Source organism: Hemicordylus capensis, chromosome 1 (assembly GCF_027244095.1).
Source record: "Hemicordylus capensis ecotype Gifberg chromosome 1, rHemCap1.1.pri, whole genome shotgun sequence".
NCBI classification, from domain to species: Eukaryota; Metazoa; Chordata; class Lepidosauria; order Squamata; family Cordylidae; genus Hemicordylus; species Hemicordylus capensis.
This window is the reverse complement of record NC_069657.1, coordinates 155383413-155401153: the sequence shown is the minus strand read 5'-3', so window position 1 is coordinate 155401153 and position 17741 is coordinate 155383413. Positions and strand designations below refer to the sequence as shown.

The window sequence follows — 17741 nt, the reverse complement described above, 5'->3', positions numbered from 1 at the left end:
CTTTAAGAGTAGCATTGGATAGACACTTTCTCATTGCCCATAGAGTAACATTACTTTGACACTTTTGCCAGCAGGGACAATCAATCCATCATTCCACCAATCAATCAGAAAGTCAGCCGAATGGTACATATTTTTCCAGCCAAGTGATCTGACTTGTACATGTATAATGGCTTGGTGATAGTGGACTGTTTCAAGTTCTTTTCCACACTGTTAAGAGAAGATTGCTGATAAGTAAAACTGTATGGTATCTTTGTTTTCAGTATGAAAAATCTCACAATGCAAGAGAGTTTTGCTGATTCCCGTATATGTTTGTGTATGTGTCAACACGGATCATATGCATACATGCACATACATATACATACATACATACATACATACATGAGTTTTTGTAGGCAAGACATTAATTATCAAGCCCATTTCTCCTCTCTCTCTCTGCCCACTTTTATGCATCTGATGAATTAGGCTCTTGCCTACAAACACTTGCACTACAATGCATTTGTTAGTCTTCAAGATGCCTCTAGTCTCCTTGTTCTCTTCCGTAAAAATTAATTCCAGATGGGTTAGCCTACATCTTTCATAATCACCCTTCTCTTTCCTTTGCAGACAGGATCACACAGGCTAGATCTGCAAGAGTCCCCCCCCCCATTCCGTTCCCAGCAAGTCTCTCCCGCCTCGCTTTCCCTTCCTACCTTCTCTTCTGATGTGACATTATGTTCCTCCCCTGAGACTGCTTATGCACTAGCTAGCTAGCAGCAGTCTCCTGCGAGAGAGAGAGAGAGAGAGAGAGAGAGAGAGAGGTGATTTGGGCAGCCAACTTGCGCGCTGCAACTCCGAAGCTTATCATCAGGGCTTGATCATAGTAATGAGCAAGGATCCTCCCTAGCAGGCGGGAGGTGTGACGGGGAGGAGGCTGGCGGAGCAGGAGGTGGAGGCAGCGTGCACAGCTCCCGGCGCCTATAAGGAGCTGTCCAGGCTGCTGAATTCCAATCGCAGCTCCTGGAGGTGGATTGCAGGACCTGCCTTCCCGGCGCCTTTGGCTGTAGGCACCGTCTGGGTTTGGGGAGCTGTTCCTGGGAGAAGATTTGGCGAAGGAAGCTCTTTCCCTCCCCCTCCCCTCCAGCCTTGACAGGAGGGACTGGATGCCCGATGGAGTAAATGAGCAAAGGGAGGGAAGCCAAGCCAGAGCAGCCCCTGTCTGCAACTGGAGATTAGGGAGGCACAAGAAAATGGATCCTATTCCTCAACTCTTCGGCGTTTTGACTTTGCTGGGCAGCTTGTGGCATCTTGGATTAGCAGCCAGCAACTGTAAGTATCCCTGAACCCTCTTCTCAGCGATCTGCTTTTACGATTTGCCTGAGCTTGGCGGGGGGCGGGGGCGAGGGGTTTGTCGTGGAGGCGAGAAAAGAGCACCGGCACCCGGGTAAAGTTGGCTTCAGTGCCGATTTCACCGATCTAGCTCTCTTTCTAGAACTCAGGCGGCGGTCGTCCTCCCACCCCTAAAGAGGAAGTTGCAGAAATCTGGGCATTATCCCCCCCCCCCGCGCGCAGTCGATCTCTGTGTCTGGGCTTCCTTTCACGGAAGTCGCTTCTCCTGGGATGAATCGCTGTTCATTTATGCTCCTGCCCTAAGACTTCATTTTTCATGCCGCCCATAATATCCGGGAAATGCCTTCAGTCACCTCTGTGGCAGAGTGTGGAGTGCTTCGGCAGAATGGTTCATGATTCATAACTACAAACCCCCGGTTTCCAAACTGGCGCAAATCCCCTTTAATGTTGTCGAATCGCAGCTGCGTGGGATGCACTGGCTTCCCACGGTATCCCTAGTGCTGATCCTTAGGAAGGGCATGATAGCTGAGCTGAACCACACGAATTGCAGCCGCAGCTTCAGGTAGACCTGATCTGCTTCCCCAAGGCAAGATGAACTGCACACTGGGATGTAGGGAACCAGATCATATCGCAGCGTGGCATTTAGACTGGAAGCACATGTGACTGAGTCTGTAATATTAATGGTACTATATGGGTGTTGTTGTTGTTCTGGTAAAGAACAGTGGTACAAATGTGATTATATTTCTAGTCACCTCGTCCATAGTTTCTTTTGTACATCTTCCCCTTTCCCAAGTCTCTGTGCCTAGAATTATTCTCTTATCCATTTCACAAGAAACCCCATAAGGTCTTCTATCCTCCTCCAAATCATCCCTCTCACCAAAAAATCTTCCTGTGGATTTTTCCTTCTGCAGTTGTTCCAGCTTTGTTAGATAGTACTAGACAGTTCTTGTGATGAAGCATGCCATGGTGGTGTGTGTGTTGTCTCTGTAGAAGAAAAGAACTGAAAGCCAGCAAAGGATATGCACTTTCAGACATTTACCTTATTCTTTGTTGCAGGCATTAATATTATTACCATGCCCCCTGGTCATCTCTGAGAGTAACTTGCAGAGCAATATATGTCAGTGCTTTGCTTTAGGAGAGCAAGGAAGAAGAATGCATTGTAGGAGAAAATGGTGGTGTCTAAACTAATTTAAAGTAAACTCTCCAGAAAGCTTTGCTTGACTTGAATGTGTGCAAGTACTTTGATGCCAGGGAAAGTGACAGAGGTCACAGCTGTCTACTAGAATAGTTCAAGATTGAAAGCCATCTTAAATGATTACTTAAGTTAGATCTTGAAATTGATATTAGCAGGTACATATTAGCAGGTAAATATTTTCTGATAGGGCTTATTTGTGTTGTTCACTGACTGTGATTTATGGGATGGTTGGCATATGTTTAAAACAAGTGACATTCTTCATGCAGTGATGGAAAAGAACTAGACGTTTCTTGAGTTTGAATGGCTTTTTCAACACTAGAGGTCACTCTTGCCTTTTTGATTCTGAACCTTAAAGGCTGGGTGTGTGGGTGGGGGGACTAAAAGCAGGAGATTTCACATGTCTACACAGTGGAAGCAATAGAATACTTTGAATCTGTCGAAAAAATGTAAATGTATTAAGCATCATGAACTGGCACACCTCTCAGTGGGTGTGCCTTTGGGTTTCATTTTAAAGAATAAAAATACTAACCATGGAGGAAACTTCCCCCCAGCTCAAATAATACTTATGCTTAATATGGTTTAATAATGTTCAAGAATGCTAAACAGAAGGTGATTTAAACAAGGAGGTTTGCTATTATTAATCTGGCAATAATGTTTATTCATAGCATTTAAGGGGAATCTCTGCACTAATGAGTTGTACTATTTCATAGGTGACATTTTAATTTCCCAGTGCCAATAAACATTCTCATTGAATGCACAAACTGCGCCCTAAATATTTGGGACTTTCTTTATAAAATGCATGGTGATTGGTCTTTTTATCAAATGCTACAATTTTTCCTTATTCACTGGACAATGAATTTGGTTTGATGTTTTTCCCCAGGAGCACAGAGGATTCTTCCATGAAACAGCAATAGTTACACTTTTGTTGAGAAATCCTTTCAAATGTAGACTTTGAGAGATGTATACAAATGCTGCAGAGAGATCTTCAGCCATTACAAAAAGTTGTATCTTGCAAAACAAATAGGCATGATGGCAAAATCTGGAGGTGAAATCATTATTTCCAATTTCATTCAGATGAGAACAGTTTCTCCCCTTTTGAACACTTGAATCATCACCCATCATTATCGTTCTTCAGATGACTGCTGCAATTCATGCTTAGCAATAATTTATTTCAATAGTTAATTCCATCAGTAATATACAAGGGCTACAATATTCAATTTTCTCAAATGCTGTGATATTAACAAGTAAAAGATTACTGTGGAAAGAGCGCCTTGATGAACTTATGGAGGATCCTAGGCACATTTACTCAGTAGTGATCCCAACATGCTCATTGGAACTTGCTCCCAAGTAAATATGCATAGTAGTCCAGTCATAAATGATGTGGCTAGAAATCTAGCTTCAGCAATATCAAGATAATAAGGCAGAACTCTTAAGTTATAAAGGAAGATGCGAAGATACTTTGCAGTGAACGTTGCATGCACAACTTACCAAATGCAATAAGACATTGAATTTGTGCTCTGAGAATCTGAAAGCCGTAATTCAATGTAACTCTTAGTCAATTCCTCAGTATGCCAATGGCTGATAATTTCCATGGAACAAATAAGTGCTTTTAATGAGTGCATATTTCAATAAATAATAATATCCATAACATTTTAACAATAATAATATCGACAGTTAAACCTGCCTACCCATTCAATCTACTCATCTCTTGCCTGTGTCTATCATACTTATTTGCAATACATTGGAAAAATCCTGGTCTATGTGAGGATAAATCAGAACTGATTGAAGTCAAACACTTCTGTTGGAAAATTGAACTCTTGGCAGTGAAGAAATGGAGAATCATAGGATTGAAAGAGATCAGAAAAAGGTCGCCTAGATCCAACCTCTGCACTAAGGCAAGATTTACCAGACTCCTAATAGATAAGCCCCATGTCAATCCAGATCATAGTTTACCCCAGGCAAGGTTTTTGATGCCAGCAATCCATGTGGAATAAGAAATAACTTTAGTGAAGACTTTGGTGACTCATCTAGAGTGTGTTCATATCTATTTCTTCATGGATTGATGTTTTAACAAATGTAAATTTAATATCCCCCTCCCCGCTCGCTTATCACATGTTAGTACATGTGTTATCCTCCAACTCCTTTATTTTTGACACTGAGTTATAAAAAGAGTAGCTATTTTTGATTGTCTATCTTCTTAAGCAGTGCATGATTGCTAAGAAAACATGTCAATAAACAGTTCTGTAATTTCAACTACAGAATATTAGGAGACAGAGATGGCAAAGCAATAGATATTGTAATGGACATTAGAATTACTTCATGCTAACGTAGTTCCAGAAATACCTCAGGCTTGCTACATTACAGCACTTTATTAGATTAAATAACTACAGTAGCAATGAGATTTCTCCCCAGGATGGTAATTACTAGAAAATAGAGACAATTGACACACATGCTACTAAATGTGTCACAGATGTAATGGACTGTTTTGTCCTTTTGTGGTTTAATACACACCCACACATATGGTATACAAAGTTAAATATACTTGCAGGTATGTGTGTGTACCTCTGTTCCCTCTAACTGTTCTGGGTCATACAAAATAAAAAGAAAAAAGGGGAAATTTACCTTCTGAAGAAAAGTAAAACAGCCAGGGGTGTATGAGGAGATTAGAGGAAATGAGTAGAAAGAATGGCCTCGATCTGGAGAAGTCTATGGTTGCTTCCATGTGCGCATAAGTTTTTTCAGCTTCCTCCTTCTGGTGGATGCCCCACAGATCTCTCCTGGTAAACTGCCATGAACTGGCACCCTATGTGGAGCAAGAGGCTGGTACCAAGTAGAAAAATCACCCCCCTCCTACCTTTGTGCATGCATTGAAGTACTTTGCATCTGCAAATAGTCTTTTCTGGATCCAAGATTGTGTTTACAGATTGAGAAATGGGTGAATCTATAATTAGATAACCTTTTCCCACATGACAAAGGTAAAGTTGCAGCATCAGGATAATGGCTGGATTGAAACAAAAGTTAGACTATAAAACATCCAAACAGCAAAGGGCATTACAGTAATCATAGAGGTCATTCACATGACCAGGCTGGCAGGCAGGGGAAAAGCTTCGCTTCACTCACCTTCCCCCCCTCCCCAGACGGTTGCCAAAATGTTGGTGGGAGCACCCTCCACACTTTCACATGATCCATTTTCAGAGAGCCATGACAATGCATCCTGGTCTCCCGGTATTCCACAAGCTCTAGGCTCCCATCTCTGTGTGTAGCCAGGCTGGGAGCAGCCCGAACTCACACACGAGCAGGAAGCCTGGATTAAGGAAGTGCTTGCTCCCTTAACTTTGGCTAACAGCCAGACTAAAAAGCTGATATTGCCCCACTGGGATCAGGCCCGATCCCGGTGGTTCTCATTCACAGCCTAACCCAGGCTGGGCTTCTCTAGCCTGGGTTTGGCTGCGCATGAGAACAGCCTCATTGTTTATTAAAACTGTAATTTGACTTGCCTGTACTATGGACATGGAGAATCGGTTCTCACAGAACATGGAATTGAGTATGGATTCCTGAAGCTTCTTGCAATAAAATGCCAGTACAAATGATGGTAGGGGAACCAGCTAGTGCAGACAAATCCTTATACCCTTTCCCTTTAGCCAGGGTGTAACTACCATTAGGCAAGGGGAGGCAGTCGTCTTGGGGCCCCACTGCCTCGAGGGGCCCCCCAGAGGCACATCACATGACTCCCCACCAGCCCATGTTGCACCCCCTATGAATTATGTTGAGTCGCTTGGAGATCGGCAGGAGCAGAGAGTAAAGAAACTAGATTCAATGTGAACTAGATATTCACCGTATTCATAATGGGGATTGAGTGTGAGTGCACTATATATTGTGAAGTGTGTTTGTGTGTGTGTATCAGCGAGGGGCCCATTTTAAAATCTTGTCTCTGGGCCCCCTCCAACCTTGCTACACCCCTGCCCTTAGCATTGCATTGTTCTCTGGGCACAGGAGAGAGAGAGAGAGAGAGAGAGAGAGAGAGAGAGAGAGAGAGAGAGAGAGAGAGAGTAGGTTTGAAGCTATTAACTTTGATTAGATCAAAGAGTCGTATTAGATCAGACAAGAGAACTGACATAATGGACTGCTAGACAAACCATCAACCCAATTATGCTGGAATTCTTCTATTTAAGCAAACTTAGTCCCATTTAGTCCAATTTACTTCAAAAGATTTGAACACAAATTCTCCATTTTAACTGGATTGATAATGTCCTTCTGATCATTTGTAATGTTCCTAAATTGCACAGTTATTACATATTGATCTTACAGTACAAGTAGGAGGCAACAAAGACATTTATTATATTTCAGAAATCCAGGATATTGTTTGCCAATAAAGAGACAGCAGCAGCAACCTTTCTCAGGAGACCATTTAATTTAAAACAGGGTGTCTCCTGCTTCTCTTTTCTTCACAAAAAGGCTTTTACATCTTCTTGGGTTATCAACACTTCTGGGATCAATGTTTTAACTTCCTTAACAGGGATCAATGTTTTAACTTCCTTAACAAGGACTTTCCTCAAGCTGGAGAAAAAAGGATTTCCTCAAGTCTTTTAAAAACATATTTTATTAAGTTTTAATTATAAACATATGAGCATACCTAAAATATATCTAATTTCATAATTTCTGACCCAGACAATCAAAACAATTTAATAGGATTTAATATAATGCCCACAATGGACAAAATTTAGAAACACTTTTACATATTTTCATTTCTCTAAGGTGACTTTCATAATACTGTACATGGAAGATATATTTAATATGGATATTTAGGGAGTCTTAAGAACGTCTGGTATTTGAAACTTTTGAAGAAATCACTTCCTCTTTGATACCTTAATCATTGCTGAGTGACTCTGCCATTTACTCTGTGGTGTAGGTCTTTGGCTCTTGGTTTTTTGTTTCATTTGTTCAATGTTGCTGCTGCTTGTCCATTTTTGAAGCTGTAGGGTTGCTTAACTAAAGCTGTGGAAATACTGAAATACCAAACTACCATAAGGAATAGGAAGAAGATGTTTGTTAAAATGTAATACTTACAAAAAATATTGGAGTTTTTCATGACCATTTGAAGCTCACTCCATTACTCTCAGGAACTATATAATATTCACATTTCAGGATTATATACTAAAAGCTTGTCATAATATAACAGAAAGTATTCAGTTTTCTACTGAAGTCCAAGTATGTCAGAACTTGGCTTCTTCTGGGAGGAAATACCAGGGCCATGACAGAGAAGGCTTGTGTAAAATCCTCTCATTGATAACATTACTTAACAACTGAAGCGGCAAAGGGGTTCATAAGACTATCTTAATGGATGGGATTATTTGCATGAAGAGCAGCACACTCTAAGATATGGGCAAGAGGGGGGGGGAAGAGAAAGCACAATTACTGGTGACTCTTGAATCCAAGAGTTTCTACACCGCATATATCTGCCACCCAAATAGGAAGTTTTGGGTTTGTCAAAAGATCTTCAGGTCTTTATACCTACCTCTATGAATTCCATCTTTTCACTAGAAGAGTTAAGGCCTATGTCCTTAGAAGAGCCCATGAAATTCCCTTTTAAAGCATTTCCTCATGAGAACTAAAAGTGAGCAGATCCAAGCAGAGTGTGCAGAGTTTTGGCAGCAAGTGGAATGTATCCATTTTGGTTCTGCCAAAACTGCATTATAGAAGCTGAAATGTCTTATATAATTCACTAACTGATCTCTCTGTGCATACTTAGTTTGGAGCATGCAAAGCAAGATTAATCTTGGAAACCACTGCACGTGCTTCAAGTCTTTGGTGCCACCAATGGTCAGTGAAAACACTGTTTGACTATCACACTGGACATTATGGGGTATCAAATGCAGCATCCTAGAGCATCCAGAAACATCCCAATATTTCACCACCTGCTGGATGTACCTGGTATGTTTGGAATATCTGAAACAACATATTAGAGAGCCACAAAAATGTTTCAAAATGCCCTTGAGGCTGCATCACATTCCCCAGTCATGCCCAGTGGCAACGCATCCAGAAGCACATAGCATTTTTCACTAGGGGCTGAAATCTTCATTAGAATGGCCTGCTCTGGATAAACATCTGCCCCAGCAGATGCTTCCCTTCCAGATCCTGGTTGAGATGGAATTCAGGAGCATCTCTAAAAAGAATATATTTGCACATGTGTGAACTGTGCTTGACATAGAGAGGCATTTGATGTCTGATCCTGTTCATGTTTGGTAAAAAATGCCACACAGTTCAATGGAACACTTCCGTCTGAGTGTACTCCAGCTTTATAATAATCATAACTATTACCAGTAGATGTTCTCTCAGGCCCTTTCTCCATGAAGTTCAGAATGGTATTTGTGGTTTTCCACTCCACCTATTTTATATTCCTCAAAACCCTGTGAGATAGGTTAGGCTGAGAAAGAGTTACTGACCCAAGATCATCCAGTCAGTTTCTATGGCTGAGCAGAAACTTTGGTCCTGTTGGCTTTGTCCCACCACAATAGCCAATAGTTTACCACACTGGCTCTCGGGTAAACTGTATTCCTTACCACCTGCTTCACATCTCTGATGTTTTCCTACTTTGCATCCAGCAACTTAGCAGGCTTTTGGGCAGAGGCACTCTTACTCCTGGACTTACAGGCCAAAGTCCAGGGCCTCCACAAACCCTGCCCCCGCAATCCCCTTTAGAGACAGAAGGGGGAGTGGGGAAAGAAATAGGTGGGTTGGGAACATGTTAACTTGCATGTTGAAATGTCTCTGCTAATGCATATTTGCATAAATATACCTGTTTTGTATTCTTACATTCTTGTGAGTTCAGTTGCTGTGTGTGCCCTCATGAACCTATGTGTTAAAAATACTGTGTGTGTGTGTGTGTGTGTGTGTGTGTGTGTGTGTGTGAGAGAGAGAGAGAGAGAGAGAGAGAGAGAGAGAGAGAGAGAGAGAGAGAGTAGGGGCATGATGTTTAACATGTGGGTGCGTGGGGGGGCTCCAAAGGCCTTTAGGTTCAGGCTCCAAAATTACCTAGGTGCACCTTAGCTTTGGAGTACCAGCTGTATTGACTATAGATCCGCTTCAGATATTTCTTTCTTTTAGATTTGACTAAGAGTTATTCAGAAAGAACTCCATATTCTACTTTCTCTCCCTTTTCCTTTCTGACTCATAGGGACATAGGAAGCTGCCAAGGGTCAGACTCTTGGTCCATGTAGCTCAGTATCCCCCCCACCATTTATTCAGTTTTATTTATATATTTTTAGTTGATAAAAAAGAACAAAATAATCACTTAATCACCTTTTGAGCTTCCCAATACAATGATTGTATATGACTTAATACAAATACAAATAACAATCCAAAATTCCCCTTCCGGCCTTCTTTTGTCCCCGTCCTGTAAAAAAATTACAAACCAATATAAATAATGAGTGAGCTGACCTTCACTGATAAGAAAAGCTGAACTGCTACAGATATTTCAGTGGTAACTCACTTTTTTCTTCAGAGGCTGAGAATTAGAAATTTTTAATTTGATAGTTTCTGTACAATCTAACTGGTGTGAAAAGACTTGTGTTAGAGTCACAAACTCATGTCTCATTGTCTCTGTCTTGTTAACATATACATAGTTACATTTCCTTTCCTGAGAAATCCAGGAAAACCACCTGAAAGATTGCATGCTTTTCAATTTGGCACATGTACAGAAAGTAGTTTCATGATCCTGCTAGTGTTGTAGATTATCTGATTCTAGCTGGCCAGGGGTAGAGCATCTGTGCCTCTAGTTTGTCGCCTGTCACTGCACCCCCCCCCCCCGCTGTTGCTGATTTGTCTTCCCCCACCCACCCGTTTCTGCCTCATTCTTCCCCTTCCTGCCCATTTCTGCCTCGTTCTTCCCCCCACCCGCTGCCACCTCCTTCCCCCGTCCCCATCCCCCCCGCCTCCTCCTTCTGCCTGTACCCCTACAAGGCGGGCCAGTGCCACCATTTCCCCCCTCCTACCTGTCCCATGACTAGCTTATCTGGCAGCTCTCCGAACTCTCACAAGAGCTGCCACACAAAGGATTAGTCACGGGTATATTTTAGAGAATTAAATATATAGATGACTATTCTCCTTTGGAGAAGTCTTGGAAGTTGAAATGAGTTTAAATGGGTCTGGTCAACATCAGTATGACTAAGACTCAATAAATCTAGGACAACTTTAGGGGTGGAATGAGATCACATTTTATTATTATTATTATTAATTCGATTTCTATACTGCCCTTCCAATACCGCCATTTGGAAGCAACCATTTGGAAGCAACTATACCACCATTTGGAAGCAACTACCGTTTGCCTATTGAAGAGTAGCATGAAGATTGAAAGTTGGCTGCAAAAGAACAACAGGTCTGGCACAACTTAATTCTGTGATCGTTTTCCCAGAGATTCTAAAGCTGAAGACTCACTGAGTTGTAGATTCACAAGCTCCCACTGTGCTTTGCATGTTGCCACCTGCACATATACATCCCCACCATGAAGCTGATGTACTTTCACATACTGCATCGTATCAAATGGTACTGAAGTGGCTGAACTAACAAGTATTGGGGCTATTCCAACGATCAGCCAAAATTGGGCTAGGAGAGCCTAGCCCGATTTTGGCTGATTGTATAAACCACCGGGCTCGCAGGCAAGCCCGGTGGCTTATAAGTGGCTAGCCCTCTTTTTTAGCCCTCCCCAAAGCCCGGGTTTGCAGAGCGAGTGCTCCGCAAACCCAGGCTTTCCGATTGTGAGTAGTCACGGTGCAGCTCCGTGGCGCGGCTATTCACAAGTAGACCCCGGGAGGGGAGGCGAAAAGCTGCCTCCCGGCTCTTGGGGTCTCCCCAGTATGCCCTGCGCACTCACGCAGGGCATACTGGAGCTTCTGGGGGCTGCGTGGCCCCCGAGCTCCCCAGCCCCACTGGCTCTATAACGCTTAGCCCGCTTTCCCCGTGCAGCTCCTGAAACCAGGTCTCACTGATTGTGAGACCCAGCTCATTATAGGCTACATATAAATGCATACATATAAAGAAAAGTCAGTGGAATCTGGGCTGAACTGATTGTTGTTTAACTGTAATATTTGAAATTTCCCATATTTTTATATAAGGGCCAAACTATGTAGGTCAGAGGAGATCTGTGATTGGATTTCACAATATTTTAAGAGCAACTGCAGGAACCTGGATTAGGTAGGGGCAGCAGAACTACAGGAGGGAGTGTGGGTTAACCTTTTGTACTTTGCTATTTGTTCAGTCTAAATCACCACCCAAGCTACTGTTTTGGATACCCTAGTCTCATTGTAAATGTGTCTAAAATTCCAGCTGTGCCTGTTCATCATGTTGACATGGGTGTCATTTGAATCACCCCCCACCTCGTGAAATTTTGTACATCTAAGAGACACTCTTTTTGCCTCCCTTGAAATTGCTCAGATGCTTTGCTTAAGCAAGGGGTTCCAAATGTGCCTTGAGGTGTCACATTATGCAGAAAAATGAACTGGGATATATTGTGACATAAAGTGTTGTGGATGTGAGATTGGTGGTGCCATATCCCCTGGAAGAAAAGGAAATTGTTTGTTACAATCTCCTCTCTATAGCTTGTTGTTTTGATGCTCAGGTTCCTTCCTGTACTTGTGATTGTGAGATCAGTTTAGTTCTCCTGTCCTGCTCCACAAAAGAAGGACTTCGATGTTGAAACTTCCATTTATAGAGAAGCTTAGATGCATGTGCAGCAGTGTTTCCCCCCTTTCTTTTGAACTATAGATGCATGTAGCCCAATTTACTAAACTTTGCGAACTCTAAACTCTTTTAAGGAGTCATTTGTGATTTGTCAAGGAGATTATGTACTGCTGTAGTAAAATGGAATAAAAGCCTTGAGTGCACATGGAGATAAGAAGCTCATTTCCTTAACCACTGAAGCCATGGGCTCAAGAGGGTAGCAAAATTAAGCAAGGACCAGAGACCCTAGAAGGAATGAGAGGGAAATAGATTCACCACAAAAAGAAGGTCCCCAGCTATTCTCATCATGCTTTGTAGGGTAATGTGCCTTTTTCAGAGACCGCGGGCACAAACAATTGAATGCAGTTGAGCCACACTGAAATAAATGGGGCTTAAGCATGCACAGCATGGTGCTGGACTTCATTTGTTTTTTGCACTTCTGTATCACCCTATATACAAATATCTGGGCAGTTTATAGATCAAAACATAAAAAAACTAGTAAAACAATAGATCATTTAAAATAGTTTAAAATAACTATCAATAAAACTTTAAAACATTATGAGCTAAAAGCCTGATAAAGGAGGTGTGTTTTCAGATTTTGCTTAAAAATAGCCAGAAAAGGGGAGGTTCTGATTTCATTTGGGAGTGTATTCCAGAGCCCTAGGGCAATCCTAGAGAAGGTCCGGTTTGGAGTCACCAACAAATGAGCCACTGGCAACCGTAACTGGACCTCCCCCAATGATCTTAACAGGCAGTGGAGTTCATGAAAAAGAAGGTGCTCTCTTAAACACCCTGTGCTGAAGCTGTTCAGGGCTTGATAGGCAATAGCCAGAACTTCATATTTTGCCCAGAAACCTATCGGCAGCCAGTGTAGTTATTTTAGAATAGGAGTAAAGTGGTCTCTTTGGGTAGTCCTGGAGACCAAACTGGCTCTTTGGTTTATGATGGATCAACAGATCTCCATGTTTTGGTTTAGTTAGAAGCATTAAAATACTCCCATCCTGAAGAATGAATGCTAATGCATATCATAATTTCATAATTAGCCAAAAATATAGTTTACCAACACTGTTGTTTTGTGGTGTTTAAAAGCAGTAAAAACTCAACAACCATGGCAGAACTGAGTAGTTGTATCAAGATATTGTGCATTTGCCCTTTTAGGCAGCAGATCTAGTCATCTGCTCCCTTTTCAATTACCTTTTATTCTTGGCTCCATAAAGTAAAGTAAAGTCTGCCGTCGAGTTGGTGTCGACTCCTGGTGCCCACAGAGCCCCGTGGTTGTCTCTGGTAGAATCCAGGAGGGTTTTACCATTGCCATCTCCTGTGCAATATGAGATGATGCCTTTGAGCATCTTCCTATAGTGCTGCTGCCCAATATAAATGTTCCCCATATTCTGGGAAACATACCATAGCTCTAGCTATATAACTAATGTCCTTAGATGGGGATTTGTATCCCCATTCTCAAGAACAGACATCTCCAACAAGTTTAAAGGGTCCTGAATGAACATTTAAATATGGATGAGTATGTCTCCTCTGAATGTGTGGCTGCTTGATTAGGGTGAATTTAGTCAAATGTTTTACACATGACAAAACCAACTCTGTTGTGTTATGGTGATTCTGGATCAATTTTATAATATAATATATCTTTTTAAATACTTCTCTTTTTTTCAGCAAGCAAACTATTTTCTAAACCTCTTACCTGGCCAGTTCACTAACACAAGCAGGAAATCCCAAAGGGGATTATCCTCATATAATTAAACTCTACATTCCCCATCAAATCTCTGAGGACATGGCTGTTAGAGAAGGGAGTATCAGTGATCAACATGCCTACCTAGAATCTGAGAAACAGGTAGATTTCTGAATGCAGTACTGGGGAGATGCCAATGATAATTAATTCCCTTGTATTAATTTTATCTTTGCATTTTCTAATTGCCCTGCACAGATTCTTATGGGCCAGTCCTGCCATCTGTTCTTTGGTTCAGTAAAATTGATTGAGTTTTAAGTGATGACAGCAGAGCAATATAGAATTGGAGAAGGAAGCTGAAGCCAAAATACTGCAGTATTTTATTTTTAACTATCCAGGCTGTTACGCAGTTTAAAAATAAAATAAAATAACCACCAAGCATTCAGGAATGTGATACTGAAATTGCCCTGACAGACAGATGTTCAGTAGGTATTTCAATTTTTGGCCAATATCAGTTGAGGAGGGGCGGATTTATTAGAAAAGAATTGAATGCTTGAAGTCATTTGGGGCTTGTTTTTGTCATTAGAAACTCTTTTTGGCTTGTTATTTCTACAAGAAAGATGACAATATTGCTTTTGATGCCAAATGTTGCCCTTGCAAAATATGCCCTTCCTCTTTATATCATGGAATTGAAGGCCAGAACTGAATGTTAGGCAGCAAAGATTCCCAACCATGTGTTTAATAGGGATGTGCAATTTGATTTGTATGTAAATTGATTTGTGCTGAATTGGGAGGATTCACGTGATTCTAACATGAGTCGAAACATCCTTAAAATAAAGGGGCTGATTAGCATTAAAATCTAATTGGGCCCAATTCGACACAAATCAATTCACATGATTCGGCAAGCTATTTTGGTGGGCTTTCCCCTCATGCTGATTGGTTTTCTGGCACTGGCTTCTGATTAGCTTGAGATCTCCTTGCTTCCTGGTTGGCTTGTCATTCAAATCAAGTGTTGTCATGAGCAACTGCACCCCCATTGGCTGTGGGGGGAGGGAATTTCAAAACGTTTCAAAGGGCCTGGGCAGCAGAAAGAGCCCTTAGTGTGCCTTGAGAAGGATACATCAGGAGAGGAGGAAGGAAGGAATCAAGGAAAGTTTGATTTTTTAAAAAATTATTTAACATATTTGTATACCACCCAAAACACAAGTCTCTTTTGTGGTTTTCTTTTATCCACATGGAGTATAATATGCTGCACTATTGCTGCTATATTAACAGTTTGTTTTTGCTGGATCTCAGATTGACAAGGGCAGAACTTGAGTGACTGCCTGCCTTCCTTGAGTTGTGGTTTGGTTTGTGTTGTGGCATGGGACAGTAGCAGCTCAGCACTCTTGCTCGCTCGCTCTCTGTCTTTGTAATATTACCTTGGTGATTGCTATGAGATGAGTTCCATGTCTGGCCTTGAGAGACTAAATTGTGTTTCACTCACTGCTTTGATCTGCTCTGCAATCTGCATTGCAAGTTGTACATATTCAGTCAAAATGTGGCTGAAGACATTGCTGTAGTTTTGCTTATGGCTATGCTTGTTGCTGCTAAGGGTACTGCTGTGGCAGCTGTTGCAATTCTGGAAAGTAAGGCCAGTATCATAACTGTGTGTGAGAGAGCAACTTGTGCCAATGATGTTAATGCAGTGCAGGCACTGTGGCTGACAGTGGGTTCTAGGTCAGTTATTCTTTTTTGGCCATCTTTGGACTGTATGTTTGGCAAAATGTGTTATTCTCTGTTGGAAAGGACTGTGTGCACTTCTGTTCTGCAGTGTTGTTTTTCAAGGAAGAGTGTTTATATTCAAAGCTCTAGTGTTTAATGTGTATGTGTGAGGGGGTTGGTTAGGGGGAAGTGATAGGGAGGAGAGAGCTACCTAACCTTTATCTCTTCCTGCTATTTTCCTTGCAAAATTCCCTTCCCCAGACCATTTTTTTTCACCTGCTGAACATGGAAGTCCTGCACAAATGAAGGGAATAGAAAGGAACATAAACTTGGAAAAGGAAATGCAAGGAGACAATAAAGGATGCAAAAAGAGAGTTTGAGGAACATATAGCTAGAAGTGTCAAGGGGAATAACAAAAACTTCTTTAAATATATCAGATGCAGAAAACCTGCCAGGGAGGCAGCTGGACCCTTAGATGATACAAGCATGAACAATTATTTAGGAGGATAAGGAGATTGCAGAGAAGAAGAATGAGTTCTTTGCATCTGTCTTCACAGTGGAGGATACTGACCATATACCCTCTCTGAGGTTCTCAGGCTTGGAGGCTGAAGAACTTTGCCAATTTGAGGTGAAAAGAGAGTTAAGAGAGAAAATTTCTTTATAAAGAAATTATAAATGAACAAATCACCAGGGCCAGATGCTATCCATCCAAGTGTTCTGAAGGAACTCAAATGTGAAATTGCTGTTCTCCTAGCAAAAACAATGTAACTTGTCCCTACAATCAGGCTCTGTACCAGAGGTCTGGAGAGCTGTTAATGTAATTCTGGTTTTCAAAAAGGGATCCAGGGGATCTGGGAAATTAAGGTCAGTTAGCTTAATTTCTGTGCTGGGAAAGCATACTTGAGGACAAAATTGTTAAACATATAGGACCGGGTCTCACGATCCGTGAGACCCTGTTTGGGGCAGTGAGTGGGAAGGGAGCCCTGGGAGGCCGGATCGGCTGCCCACACGATTGCCAGCTCCGAGATGGAGCCAGCGGGGGCTGGGGGGAGCGGGGGCCAATTGGTCCCCGCAAGCTCCAGCATGCCCTGCGCAAGTGCGCAGGGCATGCTGGCAAGACCTCCGGAGCCGGGAGGCAGCTTTTCACATCCCCTCTGGGGATCTCCTCATGAGTAGCCATGGCACGGAGCTGCGCCGTGGTTACTCATGATCCAATAGCCCGGGTTTGCGGAGAGCTCGCTCCGCAAAAGCGGAGGCTAGCCCGATTTTCTTCAATCATGTGAATAGCCCCATAGAAGAACAGGCTTTGCTTAAGGATAAGAAGCATGGCTTCTGCAAGTGCAACTCTTGCCTCACTAACATTTTGGAGTTCTTTGAGAGTGTCAACAGGCATGTGAATAAAGATGATCTGTTTGACATAGTATACTTGGAATTCCAAAAGGCTTTTGGCAAAGTTCCCCACCAAACGTTCTTGAGTCAAGTTAGCAGTTATGGGATAAAGGGCCAGGTTCATGTGTGGTTAAGAACAGCAGGGCTGTTCTTAAGTCAACATCTTTCTAAGGAAAAAGTGCTAAGGAGAAGTGGTCTGTGAGTGAAAGATAGGGGGTATGGTAGGGTTTAAGTAGTCTGCCTTGTGCCCACTATTGCTCTCCTGCAAATGTCATTTTCTGTGTTTGCATAAAATGGCACTCATTGCATTGCAAATCCAGTTTTGCCCCTGCAGCCAGCCCTGGATTGCTTGTATGGTGGAATCTTATCAGGGGTAGAGCATGGTTGGAGTGAGTGCTGGGACAAAATGTGAAGAGGGCCCCTGGGCCACCCTGCCCATCCCACCTTCTTTCTCTCTCCCCCCCCAACCAATATCTTTGCTGTAGAAGAACTATAAGGACATGGTGAAAAGCAAAATATTCTCAAAGTTGGGAGAGGAGGAGGGAGGAACACTGCTTGACTTGCCTCCCCTCCTGGAAGGGGATTCACCTAGCTTGAAGCCAGGATTAGTCCTCTGCTCAGGAACCAGCAGTATGCTAATAAGTCAGGGAGGTGGAAGGGAGAGAGCAAAGAGCAAGCTGTCACACAGCTAGTGAGCCCCCACCCTCAGGGGCAGAGACAAATTTTTCCCCT

The 17741-nt window shown here is 42.4% G+C and overlaps 1 protein-coding gene across 2 annotated transcripts in view; it reads left to right on the top strand.

Annotated features, from left to right (window-relative positions):
- The first annotated feature begins 967 nt into the window (after positions 1–967).
- Positions 968–17741, top strand: part of CNTNAP5 (contactin associated protein family member 5) — a 593632-nt gene continuing 576858 nt past the window's right edge. For both annotated transcript variants that reach the window (XM_053258168.1, XM_053258161.1), the window contains exon 1: positions 968–1305. In XM_053258168.1, coding sequence (XP_053114143.1) covers positions 1140–1305 — 166 coding nt within the window. In that variant the 5' untranslated portion in view covers positions 968–1139. The remainder of the gene's footprint in view (positions 1306–17741) is intronic.